This window comes from Salvelinus sp. IW2-2015, linkage group LG11, assembly GCF_002910315.2.
Source record: "Salvelinus sp. IW2-2015 linkage group LG11, ASM291031v2, whole genome shotgun sequence".
Taxonomy (NCBI): Eukaryota; Metazoa; Chordata; class Actinopteri; order Salmoniformes; family Salmonidae; genus Salvelinus; species Salvelinus sp. IW2-2015.
This window is the reverse complement of record NC_036851.1, coordinates 32,867,387-32,895,378: the sequence shown is the minus strand read 5'-3', so window position 1 is coordinate 32,895,378 and position 27,992 is coordinate 32,867,387. Positions and strand designations below refer to the sequence as shown.

General features: G+C 43.2%; 2 protein-coding genes across 4 annotated transcripts in view; one reads left to right on the top strand and one right to left on the bottom strand.

Annotated features, from left to right (window-relative positions):
* Window positions 1-530: 530 nt before the first annotated feature.
* LOC111970223 (negative elongation factor D) lies at window positions 531-11,906 on the top strand. Of its 2 annotated transcripts, none has more exons than XM_023996833.2 (15): window positions 531-685; window positions 899-1,008; window positions 1,095-1,204; window positions 1,412-1,521; window positions 7,555-7,662; window positions 7,764-7,916; window positions 8,290-8,420; window positions 8,816-8,981; window positions 9,406-9,540; window positions 9,738-9,877; window positions 10,009-10,123; window positions 10,506-10,601; window positions 10,700-10,840; window positions 10,967-11,096; window positions 11,211-11,906. In XM_023996833.2, the coding sequence occupies exons 1-15, from the start codon at window positions 629-631 to the stop codon at window positions 11,243-11,245; spliced, it is 1,737 nt and encodes a 578-aa protein (XP_023852601.1). In that variant the 5' UTR covers window positions 531-628; the 3' UTR covers window positions 11,246-11,906. The 2 variants fall into 2 exon arrangements, with proteins under 2 accessions (XP_023852601.1, XP_023852600.1); XM_023996832.2 differs by having other exon boundaries at window positions 896-1,008.
* Window positions 11,907-12,371: 465 nt separating this feature from the next.
* LOC111970224 (cathepsin Z) overlaps window positions 12,372-27,992 on the bottom strand; it is a 25,708-nt gene continuing 10,087 nt past the window's right edge. For both annotated transcript variants that reach the window (XM_023996836.2, XM_023996837.2), the window contains exons 3-6: window positions 20,740-20,919; window positions 20,423-20,573; window positions 13,503-13,668; window positions 12,372-13,050 (exon numbers count right to left, since the gene is read on the bottom strand). In XM_023996836.2, the coding sequence (XP_023852604.1) occupies window positions 12,925-13,050; window positions 13,503-13,668; window positions 20,423-20,573; window positions 20,740-20,919 (623 nt within the window). In that variant the 3' untranslated portion in view covers window positions 12,372-12,924. The remainder of the gene's footprint in view (window positions 13,051-13,502; window positions 13,669-20,422; window positions 20,574-20,739; window positions 20,920-27,992) is intronic.

Sequence of the window (27,992 nt, the reverse complement as noted above, 5' to 3'; positions counted from 1 at the left end):
CAAATTTGAGAAAAATAAGCTTTTTGTGCATATGGAAAATGTCTGGATTATTTTGTCAGCTCATGAAACATCGGATCAACACTTTACATGTTGCGTTTATATTTGTGTTCAGTGTAATTCCAAGTCCTCATCTTTTCTTTAACCACTGATGAGTGAAGATGGGAGATTTCTTTCCCCGATGCTCTATTTTCCACCATTTTGTTTTCTTCTATCAAATCCTCACACCAGTTATCAAAACAGTTCCATATCCTTATTTTTACCCTTGTTTACCCCACAGTCGTGCATCTTCAGTTAAAAAATGCGCACCACAATATGTCCATTGTTTTCGAGAGCAAATCAACTGGAAYGAATCTATATTTGTTTGTATTTCTCGTTTGTCGTCTGTCTACACTACAGCAGGAAACACGCATTTATTCTGCCAAGCCACAAGGCGGCGCAATGGGCGCATGTAACTATGGACCTTCAGATATCTGATTGAGATTTTTTTTACTAGCAAGTTAGCTTAGGCAAAGGCTATCTAATTGTTTAAAAAACACACTGTATTGTTTTCTAATGTATTAGCTAGGCCTGCTTTATTATAACTCGCCGTGTGCTTCACATTATAAACCCTACTCACTCTCTCGTCATCATGGACGAGGAATATTACGAGAGGAATATTGGGGACTGGGATGGTCCGGATGGCAATGTAAGCACAATATTTAGCTACTGTATGTAGCCAGCTAGTGAATGTACAATGTCGCTAGTAATGGCAATGTAGCTAAAAAATATATTGTAGCTACATTGTTGCAGGCTGTTGATTCATTGTTTGACAGAGCCAAATCGTGAATTTATATGGCGATAGATTCAATGTTAAGATGTTCTTTCCTTGGCTGAAGTGATGTGGACTTTCATATAGCAGGACGACTATGTTGAAGGGGAGAATGATGGGAAAGTTCAGGAGGACTGCCTACAGAAGTTCTCCAGCAGAGATTACATCATGGAGCCTGCTGTATTCAACACCCTTAAAACGTAAACACACTATTGCGTGTGTCTGCCTAGTAACGTTAGTGTGTGAAGAATCAAACCATTTCCTGAAGAAGCTTCTGTTTCCACAGATATTTTCAGGCTGGTGGCTCCCCTGAACACGTCATCCAGCTCCTGTCGGAGAACTACTCCGCTGTGGCCCAGACTGTCAACCTGCTGGCAGAGTGGCTCATCCAGATGGGTAAACAACAATGGACTGGGCTGCAAATGACACCCTTTTCCCTTTGCAGTGTACTACTTTTGACCAGTAGTGCACTGCATGGGGAATAGTGTGCCATTTGGGACGAAGCCCTGGACTTCACAATCACTGAAAATATGTTTTTTTGTTCCTCTCACACTGTTTGAGACGCATAGTGGAATGTATGTTTTTTCGGACTGTGTATCGCAGGTGTAGAGCCAGCTCAGGTGCAGGAACGGGTAGAGAATCACTTGAAGAGTCTGCTGATCAAGCACTTTGACCCCCAGAAGGCTGACTCCATCTTTACCGTGGAGGGAGAGGTGAGATATCAGTCGCCAGTGAAAGACAAACCACCAATGCTTTGCTGTGATCTGAATGTGACAGATAGCTCAAAACTGGTGCACTCCTGCTTGCTTGCTGTTTTTTTCACTCATACTGTTTTACTCTCCTAGAAAAAAAACTTGATTAATCATATAAATTGTTTTAATTCTCTGTGTTCTTGCATGTAATGTGTTTCCCTCAGAGTATAGTAGAAACCCTATAGTATACAGTGTATATAAACTCAGCAAAAAAGAAACGTCAATTTTTCAGGACCCTGTCTTTCAAAGATAATTCGTAAAAATCCAAATAACTTCACGGATCTTCATTGTAAAGGGTTTAAACACTGTTTCCCATGCTTGTTCAATGAACCATAAACAATTAATGAACATGCACCTGTGGAACGGTCGTTAAGACATTAACAGCTTACAGACGATAGGCAATTAAGGTCACAGTTATGAAAACTTAGGACACTAAAGAGGCCTTTCTACTGACTCTGAAAAACACCAAAAGAAAGATGCCCAGGGTCCCTGCTCATCTGCGTGGACGTGCCTTAGGCATGCTGCAAGGAGGCATGAGGACTGCAGATGTTGCCAGGGAAATAAATTGTGATGTCCGTACTGTGGCAGACCACGTGTAACAACACCTGCACAGGATCGGTACATCCGAACATCACACCTGTAAAACAGGTACAGGAGGGCAACAACAACTGCCCGAGTTACACCAGGAACGCACAATCCCTCCATCAGTGCTCAAACTGTCCGCAATAGGCTGAGAGAGGCTGGACTGAGGGCTTGTAGGCCTGTTGTAAGGCAGGTCCTTACCAGAAATCACCGGCAACAACGTCGCCTGTGGCACAAACCCGCCGTCGCTGGACCAGACAGGACTGGCAGAAAGTGCTCTTTAAATCAAATTTATTTATATAGCCTTTCTTACATCAGCTGATATCTCAAAGTGTTGTACAGAAACCCAGCCTAAAACCCCAAACAGCAAGCAATGCAGGTGTAGAAGCACGGTGGCTAGGAAAAACTCCCTAGAAAGGCCGAAACCTAGAGAGGAACCAGGCTATGAGGGGTGGCCAGTCCTCTTCTGGCTGTGCCGGGTGGAGGTTATAACAGAACATGGTCAAGATGTTCAAATGTTCATAAATGACCAGCATGGTGAAATAATAATAATCACAGTAGTTGTCGAGGGTGCAACAAGTCAGAACCTCAGGAGTAAATGTCAGTTGGCTTTTCATAGCCGATCATTTAGAGTATCTCTACCGCTCCTGCTGTCTCTAGAGAGTTGAAAACAACAGGTCTGGGACAGGTAGCACGTCCGGTGAACAGGTCAGTGTTCCAAATCCGCAGGCAGAACAGTTGAAACTGGAGCAGCAGCACGGCCAGGTGGACTGGGGACAGCAAGGAGTCATCATGCCAGGTAGTCCTGAGGCATGGTCCTATGGCTCAGGTCTTCCGAGAGAAAGAGAGAAAGAAAGAGAGAATTAGAGAGAGCATACTTAAATTCACACAGGACACCGGATAAGACAGGAGAAGTACTTCAGATATAACAGACTGACCCTAGCCCCCCGACACATAAACTACTGCAGCATAAATACTGGAAGCTGAGACAGGAGGGGTCAGGAGACACTGTGGACCCTGTCTCTTATACACATCTAGATGTGTATAAGAGACAGCCACTAGAGGGATATTTTCAACCACCAACTTACCATCCTGAGACAAGGCCGAGTATAGCCCACAAAGATCTCCGCCACGGCACAACCCAAGGGCACGGCACAACCCAGACAGGAAGACCACATCAGTAACTCAACCCACTCAAGTGACACACTCCTCCTAGGGACAGCATGGAAGAGCACCAGTAAGCCAGTGACTCAGCCCCTGTAATAGGGTTAGAGGCAGAGAATCCCAGTGGAGAGAGGGGAACCGGCCAGGCAGAGACAGCAAGGGCGGTTCGTTGCTCCAGAGCCTTTCCGTTCACCTTCACACTCCTGGGCCAGACTACACTCTATCATATGACCCACTGAAGAGATGAGTCTTCAGTAAAGACTTAAAGGTTGAGACCGAGTCTGCGTCTCTCACATGGGTAGGCAGACCATTCCATAAAAATGGAGCTCTATAGGAGAAAGCCCTGCCTCCAGCTGTTTGCTTAGAAATTCTAGGGACAATTAGGAGGCCTGCGTCTTGTGACCGTAGCGTACGGGTAGGTATGTACGGCAGGGCCAAATCGGAAAGATAAGTTGGAGCAAGCCCATGTAATGCTTTGTAGGTTAGCAGTAAAACCTTGAAATCAGCCCTTGCCTTAACAGGAAGCCAGTGTAGGGAGACTAGCACTGGAGTAATATGATCAACATTTTTGCTTCTAGTCAGGATTCTAGCAGCTGTATTTAGCACTAACTGAAGTTTATTTAGTGCTTTATCCGGGTAGCCGGAAAGTAGAGCATTGCAGTAGTCTAACCTAGACGTAACAAAAGCATGGATACATTTTTGGACAAAGTTTCTGATTTTTGCAATGTTACGTAGATGGAAAAAAGCTGTCCTTGAAACAGTCTTGATATGTTCGTCAAAAGAGAGATCAAGGTCCAGAGTGACGCCGAGGTCCTTCACAGTTTTATTTGAGACGACTGTACAACCATCAAGATGAATTGTCAGATTCAACAGAAGATCTCTTTGTTTCTTGGGACCTAGAACAAGCATCTCTGTTTTGTCCGAGTTTAAAAGTAGAAMGTTTGCAGCCGTCCACTTCCTTATGTCTGAAACACAGGCTTCTAGCGAGGGCAATTTTGGGGCTTCACCATGTTTCATTGAAATGTACAGCTGTGTGTCATCCGCATAGCAGGGAAAGTTAACTTTATGTTTTCGAATGACATCCCCAAGAGGTAAAATATATAGTGAAAACAATAGTGGTCCTAAAACGAAACCTTGAGGAACACCGAAATTTACAGTTGATTTGTCAGAGGACAAACCATCCACAGAGACAAACTGATATCTTTCCGACAGATAAGATCTAAACCAGGCCAGAACTTGTCCGTGTAGACCAATTTGGGTTTCCAATCTCTCCAAAAGAATGTGGTGATCGATGGTATCAAAAGCAGCACTAAGGTCTATGAGCACGAGGACAGATGCAGAGCCTCGGTCTGACGCCATTAAAAGGTCATTTACCAACTTCACAAGTGCAGTCTCAGTGCTATGATGGGGTCTAAAACCAGACTGAAGCATTTCGTATACATTGTTTGTCTTCAGGAAGGAAGTGAGTTGCTGCGCAACAGCTTTTTCAAACATTTTTGAGAGGAATGGAAGATTCGATATAGGCCGGTAGTTTTTTATATTTTCTGAGTCAAGGTTTGGCTTTTTCAAGAGAGGCTTTATTACTGCCACTTTTAGTGAGTTTGGTACACATCCGGTGGATAGAGAGCCATTTATTATGTTCAACATAGGAGGGCCAAGCACAGGAAGCAACTCTTTCAGTAGTTTAGTTGGAATAGGGTCCAGTATGCAGCTTGAAGGTTTAGAGGCCATGATTATTTTCATCACTGTGTCAAGAGATATAGTACTAAAACACTTGAGTGTCTCTCTTGATCCTAGGTCCTGGCAGAGTTGTGCAGACTCAGGACAACTGAGCTTTGGAGGAATACTAAGATTTAAAGAGGAGTCCGTAATTTACTTTCTAATGATCATGATCTTTTCCTCAAAGAAGTTCATGAATTTATTACTGCTGAAGTGAAAGCCATCCTCTCTTGGGGAATGCTGCTTTTTAGTTAGCTTTGCGACAGTATCAAAAAATAAATTTTGGATTGTTCTTATTTTCCTCAATTTAAGTTGGAAAAATAGGATGATCGAGCAGCAGTGAGGGCTCTTCGAGACTGCACGGTACTGTCTTTCCAAGATAGTCGGAGGACTTCCAGTTTGGTGTGGCGCCATTTCCGTTCCAATTTTCTGGAAGCTTGCTTCAGAGCTCAGGTATTTTCTATATACCAGGGAGCTAGTTTCTTATGACAAATGTTTTTCGTTTTTAGGGGTGCAACTGCATCTAGGGTATTGCGCAAGGTTAAATTGAGTTCCTCAGTTAGGTGGTTAACTGATTTTTGTCCTCTGACGTCCTTGGGTAGGCAGAGGGAGTGGGCAGAGGGAGTCTGGACAAAACCCACTGAGTCGATGATGGCTCTGAAAGCTTTTCCATGTGAATATTAAAATCACCAAAAATTTGAATATTATCTGCTATGACTACAAGGTCCGATAGGAATTCAGGGAACTCAGTGAGGAACGCTGTATATGGCCCAGGAGGCCTGTAAACAGTAGCTATAAAAAGTGATTGAGTAGGCTGCATAGATTTCATGACTAGAAGCTCAAAAGACGAAAACGTCATTTTATTTTTGGTAAATTGAAATTTGCTATCGTAAATGTTAGCAACACCTCCGCCTTTGTGGGATGCACGGGGGATATGGTCACTAGTGTAACCAGGAGGTGAGGCCTCATTTAACACAGTAAATTCATCAGCCTTAAGCCATGTTTCAGTCAGGCCAATCACATCAAGATTATGATCAGTGATTAGTTCATTGACTATAACTGCCTTTGAAGTGAGGGTTCTAACATTAAGTAGCCCTATTTTGAGATGTGAGGTATCACGATCTCTTTCAATAATGTCAGGAATGGAGGAGGTCTTTATTCTAGTGAGATTGCTAAGGCRAACACCGCCATGTTTAGTTTTGCCCAACCTAGGTCGAGGCACAGACACGGTCTCAATGGGGATAGCTGAGCTGACTACACTGACTGTGCTAGTGGCAGCCTCCACTGATCTGGCAGGCTGGCTAACAGCCTGCTGCCTGGCCTGCACCCTATTTCATTGTGGAGCTAGAGGAGTTAGAGCCCTGTCTATGTTGGTAGATAAGATGAGAGCACCCCTCCAGCTAGGATGGAGTCCGTCACTCCTCAGCAGGCCAGGCTTGGTCCTGTTTGTGGGTGAGTCCCAGAAAGAGGGCCAATTATCTACAAATTCTATCTTTTGGGAGGGGCAGAAAACAGTTTTCAACCAGCGATTGAGTTGTGAGACTCTGCTGTAGAGCTCATCACTCCCCCTAACTGGGAGGGGGCCAGAGACAATTACTCGATGCCGACACATCTTTCTAGCTGATTTACACGCTGAAGCTATGTTGCGCTTGGTAACCTCTGACTGTTTCATCCTAACATCGTTGGTGCCGACGTGGATAACAATATCTCTATATTCTCTACACTCGCCAGTTTTAGCCTTAGCCAGCACCATCTTCTTCACTGACGAGTCACGGTTTTGTCTCACCGGAGGTGATGGTCGGATTCGCGTTTATTGTCGAAGGACTGCTCGTTACACCGAGGCCTTTACTCTGGAGCGGGATTGATTTGGAGATGGAGGGTCTGGTGTGTCACACCATCATCGGACTGAGCTTGTTGTCATTGCAGGCAATCTCAACGCTGTGCGTTACAGGGAAGACATCCTCCTCCCTCATGTGGTACCCTTCCTGCAGGCTCACCCTGACATGACCCTCCAGCATGACAATGCCACCAGCCATACTGCTCGTTCTGTGTGCAATTTCCTGCAAGACAGGAATGTCAGTGTTCTGCCATGGCCAACGAAGAGCCCGGATCTCAATCCCATTGAGCACGTCTGGGATCTGTTGGATCGGAGGGTGAGGGCTAGGGCCAATCCCCCCAGAAATGTCTGGAAATTTGCAGGTGCCTTGGTGGAAGAGTTGGGTAACATCTCACAGCAAGAACTGGCAAATCTGGTGCAGTCCATGAGGAGGAGATACACTGCAGTACTTAATGCAGCTGGTGGCCACACCAGATACTGACTGCTACTTTTGATTTTGACCCCCCCCCCTTTGTTCAGGGACACATTATTCAATTTCTGTTAGTCACATGTCTGTGGAACTTGTTCAGTTTATGTCTTATGTTCATACAAATATTTACACATGTTAAGTTTGCTGAAATAAACGCAGTTGACATTGAGAGGACGTTTCTTTTTTTGCTGAGTTTAGTAACCCTGTCCTCTTGTTGGGTCAGACTCCTGCCTGGCTGGAACAGATGATCGCCCACACCACCTGGAGAGACCTTTTCTACAAGCTGGCCGAGGCCCACCCTGACTGTCTGATGCTCAACTTCACTGTCAAGGTACTGATGATCACCCAGCAGTTAATAACTAATGTCGTTATGGGTCAAACAGTGTCATGTTCCTCCTCTCCTTGCTGATTTTTGTGTGTGTGTGTCTTCAGCTCATCTCAGACGCGGGCTACCAGGGGGAGATCACCAGTGTGTCCACGGCGTGCCAGCAGCTGGAGGTGTTCTCCAGGGTCCTGAGAACCTCTCTGGCCACACTGCTGGATGGAGGAGAGGACAACCTGGAGAAGAACCTGCCAGAGTTCGCTGTGAGTCTCTAATCAGGTCCCCCTGTCCATATTCATTAGGATCTATAAGGCAATACTGATTCTAGAGATCAGCACTCCTACTCTGAGACGCTTTATGATTACTGGCCCTGGTGTTCCCAATAATAAGATCTAGGCATATCTGTCATTCTCACTCAATACAAATCCTTGGTTTGATGATTTTGGAAATGTGATGTATTCAAGGTTTTGAATAATTTGAAAGTGGTACTTCAATCAGTATTTCACTAACCAATATGTAATTGCAGGACATTGGTAGCACAACACAACAGGCTACCTGTCTTTTGGCATGAGTGTCTCTGTTTGTGTGGTTGGTTTGGAGCTGAACTGTTTTCTCCTCCTTTTCTGTGTTCCACAGAAGATGGTGTGTCACGGGGAGCACACTTACCTGTTTGCCCAGGCCATGATGTCCATCATGTCTCAGGAGGAGCAGGGAGGGTCGGCCATGCGCAGGATCGGCCAGGAAGTACAGAAGTCTGCACATCAGAGGTATCTTGCCCTCTACACTATTTTGCCAGCATTGACTTACTTGACAAGCTTTTGACTCCTATAAGGAGCATAGGCTGTTCATGCATGTCCTCCATCTTGGCAGCATTAGATATGATTGAAGGAAATGCATTTAATTTATTTAAATTGATTCCTCCGTTTTGTGAAAGGATGGTTGTATTATCTGTAAAATCCAGTGTTACAATAAGCGTGAACATTGAGTGAGCAGCTTTGTTGAAAAGGCAGTCTAATGAAGTTATGCTCTCAACTGAATGGGTATAGTACTGTTGTATAGTAGCTAATTTTATTACATGCCATATGTTCCTCCAGGAATAAAGCGGTTTAAGAAAGTGAGCTAATTTGAGTGTTTTACTGTTCCTTGTGCTGTTTCATTTCAGGGGGCATGATGCCAGTCAGATCACCCTAGCATTGGGCACAGCAGCAGCCTACCCTCGAGCTTGCCAGGCCCTGGGCGCAATGCTGTCCAAAGGGGCACTCAACCCTGCTGACATCACTGTGCTCTTCAAGATGTTCAGCAGCATGGACCCGCCTCCCGTAGAGCTGGTTAGTGTGGGGCATCAAACCAAAAAACCTAAAGTAGTGCACTACATAGGGAATAAGGTGCAATTTTCCAAGTTAGATGGAGGGATATTTTCACCGGTTGCCTTGCATGTTTGACGTGACAATGACCAATATTTTATTTATTTTATTTATTTTACCATTATTTTACCAGGTAAGTTGACTGAGAGCACGTTCTCATTTGCAGCAACGACCTGGGGAATAGTTACAGGGGAGAGGAGGGGGATGAATGAGCCAATTGTAAACTGGGGATTATTAGGTGACCGAATATGAGTTAGCAAGACAGCACAAACAGATATGGGACCAGGCTAGCTTTACCTGGATGCTAAACTGAGATTTGCTTGTCTTTCAGCTGTTGATATTGTCTTTTGAGAGAATGGTTGAAGTATTTTCCCTTGTGTCTCTTCAGATTCGAGTGCCTGCCTTCCTGGACCTGTTTATGCAGTCGCTGTTCAAGCCAGGCTCCAAGATCAACCAGGACCATAAACACAAATACATTCACATCCTGGCCTACGCTGCCAGTGTGGTCGAGACATGGAAAAAGGTACCCGAAACAAAAACGCTCCTGACATAATCCCTCATGCTACTAAGCTTATCAGATGTTCTGTCGTTGCTCATATGAAGAATTAGATTTTTTTATTTTTACCAGTATGTGAAAATGTTTTATCCAATTACATGTGTTTTTTCACCCAAATAAAAACAGCCAGATAACAGTATGGCTCTCTTTTCATCCATCCACAGAACAAGCGAGTGAACATCAACAAGGATGAGCTCAAGTCCACCTCCAAGGCCATTGAGACGGTCCATAACCTGTGTTGCAATGAGAACAAAGGAGCCACAGAACTGGTGGCTGAGCTCAGCACTCTGTACCAGTGCATCCGGTGAGCCCAGCAACCAACTAGCCAACCTAGTGAGCCCATCAATGATCTCCAATATGTAGCTAAAGTCAGAGGATTCCAATAATGTAATTGGTTACCACTGTCGGTTGAGACATCACTATGTCCATTTGAAGGTTCCCGGTTGTTGCCATGGGGGTGCTGAAATGGGTTGATTGGACGGTCTCTGAGCCCCGCTACTTCCAGCTCCAGACAGACCACACCCCTGTCCATCTAGCGCTTCTGGATGAGGTAGGAGTTGCACTTTTTCACTGGCTAAGGGAGGATGTTTTAGTTGTGGTATTATGGTTGACTCACAGTACCTATGATATATAAGTCCAAATGACTCTATATAGCACACTACCTTTACGCTATGTGCCCTGGTCAAAAGTAGTGCACTATATAGGGAATAGGGTGCCATTTGGAATGGGTAAAAGGTAGGGCACTATATAGGGAATAGGGTGTCATTTGGAACGGGTCAAAAGTAGTGCACTATATTATAACATAGGGTGCCATTTGGGACATACACACACTGTGCCTTTAACTGTCATTCTTGGAATTGTTTTGCAGTTTAAAGACCAATCAGGTGGTAGGGACAGAGATTAAGACCATCATGTTTGTTTTTATTCCCCAGATCAGCACCTGTCACCAGCTCCTGCACCCACAGGTCCTCCAGCTGCTGATCAAGCTATTTGAGACAGAACACTCCCAGCTTGACGTCATGGAGCAGGTGTGTGTTGTGCTTAGGCTTAATCTGGGACCATGCAACCACCCCATAGACTTTCAGTGGATGAGTTCTTAGCTGACTATGAGTGTTGTCCCTTTCAGATGGAGCTGAAGAAGACCCTGTTGGATCGTATGGTCCACCTGCTGAGTCGGGGCTACGTGTTGCCTGTGGTCGGATACATCCGCAAGTGCCTGGAGAAGCTCAACACGGACATCTCTCTCATTCGCTACTTCGTAACAGAAGTAAGGCCTGCTGAAACTATTTAAAGTGAAGTGAAAACGTCTGAAGACAATGTTGGTCTAATTTAGTTGCGCTTGAGAAAATGGTAGCTGAAGTGAAAATATGGATATTTGTGTTTGCCCTATCAGGTGTTGGATGTGATTGCCCCGCCATACACTTCAGACTTTGTCCAGCTGTTCCTGCCCATCCTGGAGAATGACAGCATCGCTGGAACCATTCGGACAGAGGGAGAACATGACCCTGTTGCAGAGTTCATAGGTCAATCTCTTATACCATCTTTTTCATGGCCCAAAACTGTCTACATGGCTAAATATTTCCCTTTTGCCCAGTTATAGAAGCTTAAAATATAATTATCATTCTGCTCCGTTTCAGCTCACTGCAAATCCAACTTCATCATGATGAACTGAGAATGACACTGGTTCGGTTTAACTTGACTGAGGATGTAGCGGGAAGACCAGAACCTTTTGGTTATGAGCTGAACGAGGACTGGAACATTGCCAATTGAGGCCGACGGCTGACCACTTGGGTGTTTCACCTGCAACTTTTTATTTTCAAATGTGGTGCAACATGACTTTCAGAATTAGGATGTAGTGTATTATTGCATGTCTGGGAGGTATGTGAAGAACTCGTGCAGCTCCATTCGTTTCACTGTAGTTTCCATTAGTATGAGCTAAAGTTGTCCATTTTCTGTTAATATGTATGACTGACTGCTCAAAAGGTTTGGCCTTTTTCATGGTTGCCCTTTTCAATTTGACAAGAATCTTGCATCATTTATTTTGAGGTGGTTCAGAAAATGCATCAACTATTACAACAAGTTTCTGTAACAGGCCTGGATTCAAACAAATTGAACTGTGGAAACTGTCATGAAGACAAGTGCAGTGAGATGTCAGTGCATTTGTTTGAAAACTGGCCTGTTACAGAAACTTGTTGTAATAGTTGATGCAAATTTGCATACAACAAAAGACAAGTGGCATCAGAATTGATCAAAGCTTCAACATTTACAGCCACAATTAGTTCTTCCTATCCTTTTGAGCTTAAGCTAATTGTGCATCTAATATCAGCATTTGTACATAATGACTTGTTCAGTAACATTTTGTATAAGAAAAAGATCCGAAAGCACATCAAGGCAACATTTTTTTAAATAACTTCCCTTTTCCTGATTTTACCATGTTACAATGTGGAAGTAGCCTGAGTAGCCTGAGATTGTCGTAGATATACAATGCCTATATGCAGAAGTTGGCATTCATGAAAACACATTTTGTAGTGGTTGAAGTCTGGTATTCCAAGCAGGCAAGTTGGTATTTTGTGCAAATGGTGGATGACACGCTTATTCAACAACAAAAATTAAATTGCAAAAATGGATAGGTATACATTTAGTTTTTTGGAATCTAAAATAATTAGGAAATTATTTCCTATTTTATTTTCATAACCATTGCAGAATAAATTCCTCCCCTTTTCTGGATGCTAGCCATACAACAAATTACCATGCACATCTAATTTAAAATGGGCCTAGTAAATATATAGTCCATGCAATCCCATAGGCAGTGCAGTTTATAAGATAGTCTTTTACATTGAAGTATGTTTGGAACTGTCAGTAGCTTACCATAAATTAAATGTTTGAGAGTAGACTAGACAACGTTTCCGATTTCACGGGAAGTCCAGCATATTTAGGTTGGGGGGTAAAGTCTATGCAAAACATTGAATTCAAACGTTCTACTGACTGACAGGTCCACAAAAATTTGCCACTTTTTTTTCTCTTTCAGAAACGGTCTTTTGCAAAATATTAAGATTCTCTAAAAACATTTGATCAAATTTGTGCTTTCTTTTAGAAACTGGCCTAATTCCAATAGATATAGCAAATAAAAGGGCATTATTGTCACCATAAAAATGTGAATGAGGGCATTTTCCAGGCAGAGCTCATTCACGTGTGTAGTTTTACGACAGGTCTGAGTCCTAAAATCTCAATATTTTGATACGTATGTATTCTCAGAAATGGCAGACAGATATTTAGTGTGAAATTTACACAACGGTTGATGGAGGCCCCAGGTCTTCAGAAGAAACATTGGTTGGTCCCACTGCCTGTTGTCTACATGTAGGTCTTGGGCACGATGGGATCTCCGTACATGCAGTCTTCCTCCAGTGCCAGGTTGTACTGACTGCCACTTCCTCCCTTGTAGGCGCTGGTCACGATCCTCAGCCAGCCCTTCTCACCCTGGCAAGAGAAAACACATTTACTCAATCTGGAGTTTCAGCTAGATAAAGATGCTAGAACGCACATGAACAATAGAAAGTGAAGTTCATGTAATGGTTAGGTTAATAAACTACAGGAACGGCTAAGATTTGTAAATCTATAGTAGAGCGTGAGGTTTTAAATTCTCTGCTGCAGCCAGTGTCATGAAAGATCACTACAGACTACCAGCTCTAATATGGCATGCATAGTGTTCATTCACTCAATGAGGATGGAACAAGCTTCCCCCTAACGTCCATCTTGATTAAAACACCCTTGACTTTCACCAACACCCACTTGTCTTTTCTTAGCACTGACYTTGTGGATAGCTACTTAATGTGGTTGTCTCACCTAGCTACCTTAAAACAAATGCACCAACTGTAAAAATCGCTCTAGATTAGAGCGTCTGCTAAATGACTAAAATGTACAAATGTTACCCATGGCTCTCCCCATGAGTTGCGGACGATCCAGAATTCCACACCGTTCTCATCCATGCCCCAGCCGGCAACAGATACAATGTGGTTGATGAAGGGCTCCTCAATGTACTCAGAGTACAGGCCTCCAGTGTAGGCATCCAACTTGTCAGTGGCCATGATTCCACAGCTACCAAGGACAGAAAACAAAAACTTTAGTTAAAGCGAAACTAATTACAGTCGGCATGATTTTTTTGTGTATGTTTTTGCAAGGACGTGAAAGGAAATAGAATGGACTAGCAGATTGGAAGTCTATGGGTAATACTAGTTAGCAACTTCCTTCAAACTGCACACAGAGACAAAAACGGTATCCACGAGTTCAGCTGACTCAAAGTACAGAATCAGTCAAAAGTTTGTTAACACCTAAAAGTTATTCATTCCAGGGTTCTTTATTTTTTTAAACTATTTTCTACATTGTAGAATAATGGTGAAGACATCAAAACTATGAAATGGCACCATGTAGTAACCAAAAGTGTTAAATCAAAATATATTTTATATTTTTGAAGAATCTAAGTAGCCACACTCTTGGCATTCTCTCAACCAGCTTCATGAGGCAGTCACCTGTAATGCATTTCAATTAACAAGTGTGCCTCGTTAAAAGTTAATTAGTGGAATTTCTTTCCTCCTTCATGCATTTGAGCCAATCAGTTGGGTTGTGACAAGTTTGGGGTGGTTTACAGAAGATAGGGCTATTTGGTAAAAGACCAAGTCCATATTATGTCAAGAACAGCTCAAATATGCAAAGAGAAAATGACAGTCCGTTACTTTAAGACATGAAGGTCAGTCAATCTGGAAAATTATGAACTTCGAAAGTTTCTTCAAGTGCAGTCGCAAAAACTATCAAACGCTATGAAGAAACTGGCTCTCATGAGGACCGCCACAGGAAAGGAAAACCCAGAGTTGCCTCTACTGCAGAGGATAAGTTCGTTAGAGATTTACCAGCCTCAGAAATTACAGCCCAAATAAATGCTTCACAGCGCTCAAGACACATCAACAGTTCAGAGGAGACTGCATCAATCAGGCCTTCATGGTCGAATTGCTGCAAAGAAACCACCACTAAAAGACACCAATAAGAAGAAGACACTTGGTTGGGCCAAGAAACATGACCAAAGGACATTACTGGTGGACATCGATCCTTTGGTCTGATGAGTCCAAATTCAAGATTTTTGGTTCCAACCGCCATGCCTTTGTAAGACGCAGAGTAGGTAATCAGCTGATCTCCGCATGTGTGGTTCCCACCGTGAAGCATGGTGGTGGTGTGATGGTGCTTTGCTGGTGACAGTGTCAGTTATTTATTTAGAATTTAAGGCACACTTAACCAGCATGGTTACCACAGCATCCTGCAGCGATACGCCATCCCATCTCGTTTGCACTTAGTAGGACTACCATTTGTTTTTCAACAGGACAATGAACCAACACACCTCCAGGCTATGTAAGGGCTATTTGACCAAGAAGGAGAGTGATGGAGTACTGCATCAGATAACCTGGCCTCCACAATCAGCCGACCTCAACCCAATTGAGATGGTTTGGGATGAGTTGGACCGCAGAGTGAAGGAAAAGCAGCCAACAAGTGTTCAGCATGTGGGAACTCCTTCAAGACTGTTGGAAAAGCATTCTAGGTGAAGCTGGTTGAGAATGCCAAGAATGTGCAAAGCTGTCAAGGCAATGGGTGGCTACTTTGAAGAATCTAAAATATAGTTTGATTTGTTTAACACTTTTTTGGTTACTACATGACTCCATATGTGTTATTTCATAGTTTTTATAACTTCACTATTATTCTACAAGGTAGAAAATAGTAAAAATAAAAACCCTTTGTTACATATCAGATATGTGCCCATTTAATTGTGACTTGGCTTTACATCTTGTGCAAATCCATACACAGTCATTGTTAGGTGGGAGTTCATGAGAAGAGAAGCAGTCACCATGTTAACCCAGTCCAGTTCCAAATTTCACCTTTATTTAACCAGGTAGGCCAGTTGAGAACAAGTTCTCATTTACAACTGCGACCTGGCCAAGATAAAGCAAAGCAGTGCGACAAAAACAACAGACTTACAAACAAAGGTACAGTCAATAACACAAAAGAAAAATCTACATACAGTGTGTGCAAATGTAGTAAGATTAGGGAGGTAAGGCAATAAATAGGCCATAGAGGCAAAACAATTACAATTTAGCATTAACACTGGCGTGATAGATGTGCAGCTGACGTGCAAAAGAGCAAAACAAATAATATGGGGATGAGGTAGTTGGGTGTGCTATTTACAGATGGGCTGTGTACAGGTACAGTGATCGGTAAGCTGCTCTGACAGCTGATGCTTAAAGTTAGAGGGAGATACGTCTCCAGCTTCAGTGATTCTTGCAATTCGTTCCAGTCATAGGCAGCAGAGAACTGGAAGGAAAAGTGGACAGAGGTGTTGGCTTTGGGGATGACAAGTGAAATATACCTGCTGGAGCGCGTGCTACGGGTGGGAGTTGCTATGGTGACCAGTGAGCTGAGAAGGTGGGGCTTTACCTAGCATAGACTTATAGATGACCTGGAGCCAGTGGGTTTGGTAACAAATATGTAGCCAACGAGAGCATACAGGTCGCAGTGGTGGATAGTATAAGGGGCTTTGGCGACAAAAACGGATGGCACTGTGATAGACTGAATCCAATTTGCTGAGTAGAGTGTTGGAGGCTATTTTGTAAATGACATAGCCGAAGTCAAGGATCGGTAGGATAGTCAGTTTTGCAACATGAGTGAAGGAGGCATTGTTGCGAAATAGGAAGCAGACTCTAGATTTAATTTTGGATTAGAGAGGCTTAATGGGAGTCTGGAAGGAGAGTTTACAGTCTAACCAGACACCTAGGTATTTGTAGTTGTCCACATATTCTAAGTCAGAACCGTCCAGAGAAGTGATGCTGGACGGGCGGGCAGCGATCGGTTGAAGAGCGTGCATTTAGTTTTACTTGCATTTAAGAACAATTGGAGGCCACGGAAGGAGAGTTGTGTGGCATTGAAGCATCTGGAGGTTAGTTAACACAGTGTCCAAAGAAGGGCCAGAAGTATACAGAACGGTGTTGTCTGCGTAGAGGTGGATCAGAGCAGAGCAGCAAGAGCAACATCATTGATATATACAGAGAAGAGTCGGCCCGAGAATTGAACCCTGTGGCACCCCCATAGACTGCCAGAGGTCCGGACAACAGGCCCTCCGATTTGACACACTGAACTCTGAGAAGTAGTTGGTGAACCAGGCGAGGCAGTCATTGTGAAACCAAGGTCGAAAGCCTTGCCCAGGTCGATGAATACGGCTGCACAGTATTGTCTTTTAACCGATGGCGGTTATGATATTGTTTAGGACATTGAGCATGGCTGAGGTGCACCCGTGACCAGCTCAGAAACCAGATTGCATAGTGGAGAAGGTTCCGGTGGGATTCGAAATGGTCGGTGATCTGTTAACTTGGCTTTCGAAGACTTTAGAAAGGCAGGGCAGGATGGGATATAGGTCTATAACAGTTTAGGTCTAGAGAGTCTCCCCCTTTGAAGAGGGGGATGACCGCAGCAGCTTTCCAATCTTTGGGGATCTCAGACGATACGAAAAAGAGGTTGAACTAGTAATAGGGGTTGCAACAATTGCGGTGGATAATTTTAGAAAGAGAGGGTTCAGATTGTCTAGCCCAGCTGATTTGTAGGGGTTCAGATTTTGCAACTCTTTCAGAACATCAGCTATCTGGATTTGGGTGAAGGAGAAATGGGGTAGGCATGGGCAAGTTGCACTATTGTAAAGTGGCTGTTCCACTGGATGTCATAAGGTGWATGCACCAATTTGTAAGTCGCTCTGGATAAGAGCGTCTGCTAAATGACTTAAATGTAAATGTAAGTTGCTGTGGAGGGTGCAGGGCTGTTGACCGGGGTAGGGGTAGCCAGGTGGAAAGCATGGCCAGCCGTAGAAAAATGCTTATTGAAATTATCTAGCATAGATTTATCGGTGGTGACAGTGTTTCCTAGCCTCAGAGCAGTGGGCAGCTGGGAGGAGGTGCTCTTATTCTCCATGGAGTTTACAGTGTCCCAAAACATTTTGGAATTAGTGTTGCAGGATGCAAATTTCTGGTTGAAAAAGCTAGCCTTAGCTTTCCTAACTGAAAAGTTGCATATCGCTGGGGCTATTCGATGCTAGTGCAGTACGCCACAGAATGTTTTTGTGCTGGTCAAGGGCAGTCAAGTCTGGGGTGAACCAAAGGCTATATCTGAAGTGTTTTAGGGAGCGTTTGACAGTGACGAGGGGTGGTCATTTGACTGTAGACCCATTACGGACTCAGCCAATGAGGCAGTGATCGCTGAGATCCTGGTTGAAGACAGCAGAGGTGTATTTAGAGGACAAGTTGGTCAGGATGATATCTATGAGGGTGCCCATGGTTACGGATTTATGTGGCACCCCATTCCCTACATAGTGTAACTTTGGTTATAGAAGTGTGTGGCCCCGGGGGGGGGTACGATTTCTACTTGGGCAGTCCCTGACAAAAATAAAATATTGGCCCACCAAGAGTAGTCTTTTCTTTAAAGATTCTATTTTTCCATTGGCCTATATAGAGACACACCCTATATGTTTGAACTTGTCTGATGCTTTAAACACGCTGTTTAATTAAATAAAATGACAAGAGGGAGCCAGAGAGCCTAACCATAAGGGTAAAAAAAMCTGTTCCCGAACCCCCTTCTCCCGCTGCTGGCCTGAAGTTGCAGGTAATAGGCTACACCAGCGGTCAGCAACCTTTTCCATTTGGAGTGCCAATTTGACCATTTCTACCAATCATGATTTTCATATGCACATTTTCATTTAGAATCTTTGCATCTCAAAATCCTTGTCTATGGTTAATCTACATTCTATCTAAATGAAAAATAAACTAATCTAAAAGTAACTTTTATTGCCATTGCTAGCTATGTAATAACCTACATAAAGCAAAAACATTGCAGCCTGCAAGTAGAAAATATCCTGATAAATATTCTATAAATCACATTGGCCATGCGAAACCAATCTGCAACGATCTTGAAACATTATATCAACTGGGTGCCCCAAAACTTACACTAGCAAACATTGTATAAAATATTCTGGGCCCTCTGTTTCCTGTGCCAGTGAGCTCGGGACAAAGACAGCTGGAGGCTATTTGTGCAAGGGAAAAGTATATCAGGTATTTTATGATGTTTCCACTGGATCAGAGCATTACATATTTCCCTTTAATGACTTGTGGTTATCGAAAGGGAGAAAGTTGGAAATATTGTTCAAATACTTTGAGGAACTATTGTCATTCTCAATTGATTCTAAAAACAGACTTAATTTACTTGCTGTTTGCAGTGAAGAAAAATTACTTTGAGAAGCTCCACAGCTCATTAGTGGTAGTGAGTTAAGACAATCAGAAATACAAAATCAGACATCCCCAAATGGGCACATTCACCGGTCTTACTTCTATATGTGTAATCAGGTGCTCGTCCTTACTCAACATTGACAGGAGCATTTCAAACAAAATACGATTAATAAATTGACAAAACTCGTAAATGGAATGAAATAAACAAAAACTTGTTTCTCACAAGTGTAGCATAGGTTGTGAGTTCTGCAAAACACACGAGAATGGTAAATTACTAATAATATATTGAATTGATTAACATAAATTACCATAACCAAAACAAAGTTAGCGGATTAGAAATTCTAGGAATTAAAGGTAAATGTAGGCTTCTACTGGTGATGTACGTAATGGGGAATTGATAGACAACAATGCACACAATGAAGTTATGATACAATGAATATCCACAAAGTTGCGGGAGAGCAAGCATTCTGGCGAGACACATGCCATATTCTTGGACTGAGGCATCCCCGTGGGCTCCTCAATGGATTAGTCCACCAAGACAGGCGCAAATCACACAGCTGTCTTGAGTGCCATGAATTTTTTTTAATCTATTTGCAACTCCGACTAAATCTCATGTTTTCAATACAGACCCTTTGTCATACAGTAGGCTATTCAATATACGGCATCCAGACTTTATGAAAGTTGCACAGTATACCCTTAATCTTGTAATAAAATCAAATCTAGTGATACATAACTAGACATTTCTGCCACTRTGCGAGGACAACCAACATTTCAATTAAATGGCAATGCATTTCTTAGCAGTTATAAATGCAAGGTTACACAGTTTCTTCTGATAACAGTCTTCAGTATCAACATTTCCAAGCAAACAAAACAAGAAGAATCTGTAGACATAGACAAAAGAACATACTCTTTGCCAGAATTCAGTCAGCCTTCACAAGATCATAACTTTTGTGTTTTACACTTCCAACAGAGGAATTATATTTCTGAGTGCATGATATTCAGTGTCACTGGCATATAGGATGTTCTATTGATGGTCTTAAAATGCAGTAATTTATGCTATACTGACTAATAAAAACTCACATTTCGCTGTTAACATCAGAATATCAGTCTTCCATCATTTGGCTGCTGGTTTCATGATTTGATTCAGGTCTACTTTAAAAAATAATATATCAAGTGAGTGAGCTAGCTAACTAACATTGGCTAGCTCTAATGGTGAGTCAACTGACAAAAACTAGCCAAGTTAATTTACCTCTTGAAAACGGAACACAGGGGACATTTCCATACACACAGCAGCTGTTGGATTCTGCTATATTACAGATAGCTAGAGTTGAACTGGTTGTGGTCTACTAGCTAGCTAGTTTGTTTCTCTTCAGACAGAATTTCAGTCGAGATGAAACATTAGCTGACGTTACATTTCAGTTACACTACTAGCTCAGAACTGGGAATAAATACTTGTTTCTATTAAGTCAAACAGAAAAATGCAATTTCAGAACGTGAAAGTTGCACCCCTGCATTTGAGACACAGCCCATGTTGACCAGTTCCTAACCTGATAGGTCCTCCAGCGTAGATCTCAGCCATCATCTTCTCCCTCCCACTGATGGCGCCGAAGTCTCCGACCTTCCACAGGGTATAGTTCTGGATGATGTTACAGACCCCGAACGTTGTGCAGGTTCCACACTGATTGAATGGTTTGCACTCTGCAAGACACAATATGGAGAACATTTTAAGCCTGAGAAATTGTAAATGAACAGAATCTTAATTTGATGTGACAGAAATTCTTGTGATCAAGTCATGGGAAAAAATGTAATGTTCAACCAAGACAAATGTATGTTCAGCTAGGAGATAGAGTTCTTGAGGCCTTACTCTGGTCCTTGGCCTGGTAGTTGTTGCAGGTCTCGTCAGGGATGCCGTGTTTGTTGGCGTACTCCCACACTCCAGAGTGATCCCCTCCATGACAGGAGCCGGCCTCACCACAGTCCACCACATTCTGGACTGACAGATAAGCAGAGGGCCAGGCTCCCTTTCGCTTGATGTTGATGCGATCTGACAAAGGAGAGCAAACCACCAACAACCAGTCCATTAATTCAGTACATGTGACAGAATCTGCTCTAAGATGTTCATGTTCACAAGTCAAACTTAGTAAGGACTACTCTAGCACTCTGAAGTCATGGTATTGTTATGATAAAAGGACTACTTGTATGAGCAAAGGAGGAACTGTACTTTGCATTCTACAACAAACGTGCTTTACAGGAACAAGATTTACAGGAAACCTGAATTACAGGAAACCATAAAGCTTTAACTGAACGTCAGCACATCGAGGTTGGCATTGCCACACCGCCTCAACGCTTCCCTGCCACACCACCCAATTTGAGTCAGTCATGTGTTAAATGCCTAACAGACATGCATGTTTGAACAATTATTACAATGTTTACTCCACCTTTGTTATAAAATTGTGACTTTATGACCATCTTGAAGATGAATTACCAATGAATTACCATTAAGCAGCGAGTCGGGAGTCTGAGCCTTCTCTTGTCTCTACTCCTCCCGTTACGGGGTCTGAGACGCCGAAGCTTCCCACCATTAGCTCTGACAAATTGAAAACCCTAGTCATTGGCGACTCCATTACCCGCAGTWTTAGACTTAAAACGAATCATCCAGCGATCATACACTGTTTACCAGGGGGCAGGGCTACCGACGTTAAGGCTAATCTGAAGATGGTGCTGGCTAAGGCTAAAACTGGCGAGTGTAGAGAATATAGAGATATTGTTATCCACGTCGGCACCAACGATGTTAGGATGAAACAGTCAGAGGTCACCAAGCGCAACATAGCTTCAGCGTGTAAATCAGCTAGAAAGATGTCGGCATCGAGTAATTGTCTCTGGCCCCCTCCCAGTTAKGGGGAGTGATGAGCTCTACAGCAGAGTCTCACAACTCAATCGCTGGTTRAAAACTGTTTTCTGCCCCTCCCAAAAGATAGAATTTGTAGATAATTGGCCCTCTTTCTGGGACTCACCCACAAACAGGACCAAGCCTGGCCTGCTGAGGAGTGACGGACTCCATCCTAGCTGGAGGAGTGCTCTCATCTTATCTACCAACATAGACAGGGCTCTAACTCCTCTAGCTCCACAATGAAATAGGGTGCAGGCCAGGCAGCAGGCTGTTAGCCAGCCTGCCAGATCAGTGGAGTCTGCCACTAACACAGTCAGTGTAGTCAGCTCAGCTATCCCCATTGAGACCGTGTCTGTGCCTCGACCTAGGTTGGGCAAAACTAAACATGGCGGTGTTCGCCTTAGCAATCTCACTACAATAAAGAACTCCTCCATTCCTGCCATTATTGAAAGAGATCGTGATACATCTCAAAATAGGGCTACTTAATGTTAGATYCCTCACTTCAAAGGCAGTTATAGTCAATGAACTAATCACTGATCATAATCTTGATGCGATTGGCCTGACTGAAACATGGCTTAAGCCTGATGAATTTACTGTGTTAAATGAGGCCTCACCTCCTGGTTACACTAGTGACCATATCCCCCGTGCATCCCGCAAAGGCGGAGGTGTTGCTAACATTTACGATAGCAAATTTCAATTTACCAAAAATAAAATGACGTTTTCGTCTTTTGAGCTTCTAGTCATGAAATCTATGTAGCCTACTCAATCACTTTTTATAGCTACTATTTACAGGCCTCCTGGGCCATATACAGCGTTCCTCACCGAGTTCCCTGAATTCCTATCGGACCTTGTAGTTATAGCAGATAATATTCAAAGTTTTTGTGATTTTAATATTCTCATGGAAAAGTCCACAGACCCACTCCAAAAAGCCTTTGGAGACATCATCGACTCAGTGGGTTTTGTCCAACATGTCTCTGGACCTACTCACTGCCACAGTCATACTCTGGACCTAGTTTTGTCACATGGAATAAATGTTATAGATCTTAATGTTTTTCCTCATAATCCTGGACTATCGGACCACCATTTTATTACGTTTGCAATCGCAACAAATAATCTGCTCAGACCCCAACCAAGGAGCATCAAAAGTCGTGCTATAAATTCTCAGACAACACAAAGATTCCTTGACGCCCTTCCAGACTCCCTCTGCCTTCCCAAGGACGTCATAGGACAAAAATCAGTTAACCACCTAACTGAGGAACTCAATTTAACCTTGCGCAATACCCTAGATGCAGTTGCACCCCTAAAAACAAAAAACATGTGTGTCACGTAGAGTAGGCCAGAAGGCTAAACTGGAAAACCTAACCTCTATCAAAATAAAAAGATGGCRGAGCCGCAAAAGTTCTTCTGTGCAAAGGTGTTTATTTACAAGGTGATTCCGGAACAAAAACAACAGTACTGCCATCAAACGTCTACCTTATGGGACAGCTTAAAAACAATGCTGCCCCATCCACAGCTCAATCCAAAATGCCTCTCTCATGAACTGAAAGAGAGGCTCCTTTTGTATGGCTAGCCCCTCCCCTCAGAACAATTAACACTAATTAATTAAGCAATTAACTATACAAACCTACATTTTCCATGAACTAAACCTACTAAAGGATATACATTGCAMCACGTTTTTTAAACAATACCACAACATAACATTTACAACATTACATCACTACTGACTACTGATGAGCCATTTGGGACAGGCACTATAAAGTCAGCCCAATCCCTTAGCTCGGGTCCTTTTCCAGCATACCCGGAAGCTACCGAGATGGAGAGAGCGAGGAACAGAACAAACAAACAAAGCGCTCATCCACAACATTGATAAGTATAATAAATATTGCATATCTTAAATATGAACACTGACAAGTGTGAAATGTATGTACTAAGACAGAAGTTAATTTGTGTGTCGACCCACATTGTTAACTTATCTTATAACGGAGCAGGGAGGAGTGATGAATGTGTGCGTGCGTTAAAGAACCAAATGCTGCCCGCGTCACAATTTGTCATAAGAAACTAGCTCCCTGGTATACAGAAAATACCCGAGCTCTGAAGCAAGCTTCCAGAAAATTGGAATGGAAATGGCGCCACACCAAACTGGAAGTCTTCCGACTAGCTTGGAAAGACAGTACCGTGCAGTATCGAAGAGCCCTCACTGCTGCTCGATCATCCTATTTCTCCAACTTAAAACTTCTTGTCAATAGGGGGGCGCCATTTCGACTTTGTAAAAATTAGTATCCCAAATTAAACTGCCTCGTACTCAATTCTTCTCGTACAATATGCATATTATTATTACTATTGGATAGAAAACACTCTCTAGTTTCTAAAACCGTTTGAATTATATCTGAGTAAAACAGAACTCAAGTTGCAGCTAACTTCCTGTCAGGAAGTGAGAAATCTGAAATCGATGCTCTGTTCCAGGGTCAGTTTATTAAATTGCAGTAATCTATGAGTCGACATGCACTGCATACGATTTCCCCTAGATGTCAGTAAGCAGTGAGAATTGGAATGGTGTTGCTAGGCAGATCTGAGGCCATATAAAGGCTCTTGGAACCGGGGTGCGCTCTTTTCAACGTTCGTCATGGCGCAAGACAGACCTCAGGATGGCATTCTGAAAAGCTCTCGTTATAGGCCTTAGATATATCCGGCTCTGATTTCATTCGATATAGGTGTTAAAGACATCATAATGTAGTTATTTTAAAACCGAGTTATATCAGTTTATATCAGTATATTGCGATTTTCGGATATTTCTTTGTGCTGCGTTATGAAGAGTTGGGCACGTCTGGGCCACATAGCTAATGTTTGCTGCTAATTCCTAAGTTGAAGACGACAATCTACAACCGAGCAACGAGATTCTGGACAAAGGACACTTGCACAAGATTCTGAGTGAAGCTCATCAAAAAGTAAGAACTATTTATGATGTTAATTCGTTGTTCTGTTGAAAAATGTAAAACTATTTATTCCGCCATTAATTTCGGTGCGGTCTCGCTTTAGCGCACGCTGTATGTCGTAGTAACGTTAATTTAAAAAATCTAACACAGCGGTTGCAAAAGACTAATGTATCTTTCATTGCTGTCCAACCTGTATTTTTTTGTCAAGTTATGATTAGTTATTGATTAGATTAGGTGCCTCTCCCAAGATTTCTCCCGACATTTTGTGGCAGCTTGGCTACTATTCTCATTGTATAACCACGATTTGTGCCGCTAAATATGCACATTTTCGAACAAACAATATATGTATTGTGTAATATGATGTTATAGGACTGTCATCTGATGAAGTTTTGAGAAAGGTTAGTGAAAAAATGTATATCTTTTGCTGGTTTATTCGCTATCGCTAACGTGCATGAATCAATGCTGCTGTGTGTTGGCTATTGTAGTAAGCTAATATAATGCTAAATTGTGTTTTCACTGTAAAACACTTAAAGAATCTGAAATATTGGCTGGATTCACAAGATCTTTGTCTTTCATTTGCTGTACGCTGTGTATTTTTCATAAATGTTTATGATGAGTATTAGGTATTCACGTTGCTCTCTGTAGTTATTCTAGTTGCTTTGGTGAGAGTTGTGATGGTGGCTGCAATGTAAAACTATGATTTTATACCTGAAATATGCACATTTTTCGAACAAAATATATGCTATACAATAAATATGTTATCAGACTGTCATCTGATGAAGTTGTCTTGGTTAGTGACTAATATCTTTTTATTTGGTCGAATTTGTGATAGCTACCTATGCAGGAAAAAATGGTGGGAAAAAAAAGTTGTCTTTTGCTATGGTGGTTAGCTAATGAAATACATATTGTGTCTTCCCTGTAAAACATTTTAAAAATCAGAAATGGCTGGATTCACAAGATGTGTATCTTTCATTTGGTGTCTTGGACTTGTGATTTCATGAACATTTTATTATATGATTCCCTGTGGCTTTAGGCTAGGCTATGCTAGTCAGCTTTTTTGATGGGGGGGATCCCGGTCCGGGTTTGTGACTCGTTAGAGGTTAATTGAGGAAAATAAGGAATCCGATTTTTTACCCCCTTTTTCGTGGTATCCAATTGTTAGTAATTACTATCTTGTCTCTTCGCTACAACTCCCGTACGGGCTCGGGAGAAACGAAGGTCGAAAGCCATGCGTCCTCCGAAACACAACCCAACCAAGCCGCACTGCTTCTTAACACAGCGTGCCTCCAACCCGGAAGCCAGCCACACCAATGTGTCGGAGGAAACACCGTGCACCTGGCTACCTTGGTTAGCGCGCACTGCGCCCGGCCCGCCACAGGAGTCGCTGGTGCGTGATGAGACAAGGATATCCCTACCGGCCAAACCCTCCCTAACCCGGACGACGCTAGGCCAATTGTGCRTCGCCCCACGGACCTCCCGGTTGCGGCCGGCTGCGACAGAGGCTGGGCGCGAACCCAGAGTCTCTGGTGGCACAGCTAGCGCTGCGATGCAGTGCCCTAGACCACTGCGCCATCCGGGAGGCCCCCGAAATGTCTTTTTGATACTGTCGCAAAGCTAACTAAAAAGCAGCATTCCCCAAATGAGGATGGCTTTCACTTCAGCAGTACTAAATTCATTAACTTCTTTGAGGAAAAGATCATGATCATTAGAAAGCAAATTACGGACTCCTCTTTAAATCTGCGTATTCCTCCAAAGCTCAGCTGTCCTGAGTCTGTACAACTCTGCCAGGACCTAGGATCAAGAGAGACACTCAAGTGTTTTAGTACTATATCTCTTGACACAATGATGAAAATAATCATGGCCTCCTATGTTGAACATAATAAACGGCTCTCTATCCACCGGATGGGTACCAAACTCACTAAAAGGGGCAGTAATAAAGCCTCTTGAAAAAGCCAAACCTTGACCCAGAAAATTTTGAAAAAAACTATCAGCCTATATCAAATCTTTCATTCCTCTCAATTTTTTTGGAAAAAGCTGTTGCGCAGCAACTCACTTCCTTCCTGAAGACAAACAATGTATACTAAATGCTTCAGTCTGGTTTTAGACCCCATCATAGCACTGAGACTGCACTTGTGAAGGTAGTAAATTACCTTTTAAATGGCGTCAGACCGAGGCTCTGCATCTGTCCTCGTGCTCCTAGACCTTAGTGCTGCCTTTGATACCATCGATCACCACATTCTTTTGGAGAGATTGGAAACCCAAATTGGTCTACACGGACAAGTTCTGGCCTGGTTTAGATCTTATCTGTCAGAAAGATATCAGTTTGTCTCTGTGAATGGTTTGTCCTCTGACAAATGAACTGTACATTTCTGTGTTCCTCAAGGTTCCGTTTTAGGACCACTATTGTTTTCACTATATACACTGCTCAAAAAATAAAGGGAACACTTAAAGCAACACCAATGTTAACTCCAAGTCAATCACACTTCTGTGAAATCAAACTGTCCACTTAGGAAGCAACACTGATTGACAATAAATTTCACATGCTGTGGTGCAAATGGAATAGACAAAAGGTGGAAATTATAGGCAATTAGCAAGACACCCCCATAAAGGAGTGGTTCTGCAGGTGGTGACCACAGACCACTTCTCAGTTCCTATGCTTCCTGGCTGATGTTTTGGTCACTTTTGAATGCTGGCGGTGCTTTCACTCTAGTGGTAGCATGAGACGGAGTCTACAACCCACACAAGTGGCTCAGGTAGTACAGCTCATCCATGATGGCACATCAATGCGAGCTGTGGCAAGAAGGTTTGCTGTGTCTGTCAGCGTAGTGTCCAGAGCTGGAGGCGCTACCAGGAAACAGGCCAGTCATCAGGAGACGTGGAGGCCGTAGGAGGGCAACAACCCAGCAGCAGGACCGCTACCTCCGCCTTTGTGCAAGGAGGAGCAAGAGGAGCACTGCCAGAGCCCTGCAAAATGACCTCCAGCAGGCCACAAATGTGCATGTGTCTGCTCAAACGGTCAGAAACAGACTCCATGAGGGTGGTATGAGGGCCCGACGTCCACAGGTGGGGGTTGTGCTTACAGCCCAACACCGTGCAGGACGTTTGGCATTTGCCAGAGAACACCAAGATTGGCAAATTCCCCACTGGCGCCCTGTGCTCTTCACAGATGAAAGCAGGTTCACACTGAGCACGTGACAGAGTCTGGAGACGCCGTGGAGAACGTTCTGCTGCCTGCACATCCTCCAGCCTGACCGGTTTGGCGTGGGTCAGTCATGGTGTGGGGTGGCATTTCTT

What these genes read in the sequence shown, in the direction of transcription:
- LOC111970223 (XM_023996832.2), top strand. Translation starts at nt 629, where the DNA reads ATGGACGAGGAATATTACGAGAGGAATATTGGGGACTGGGATGGTCCG. An exon ending in GGGATGGTCCGGATGGCAAT is followed by an intron (nt 686 to 895) that starts GTAAGCACAATA and finishes ACTTTCATATAG; the next exon opens with CAGGACGACTATGTTGAAGG. An exon ending in ATCTAGCGCTTCTGGATGAG is followed by an intron (nt 10,124 to 10,505) that starts GTAGGAGTTGCA and finishes TTTATTCCCCAG; the next exon opens with ATCAGCACCTGTCACCAGCT.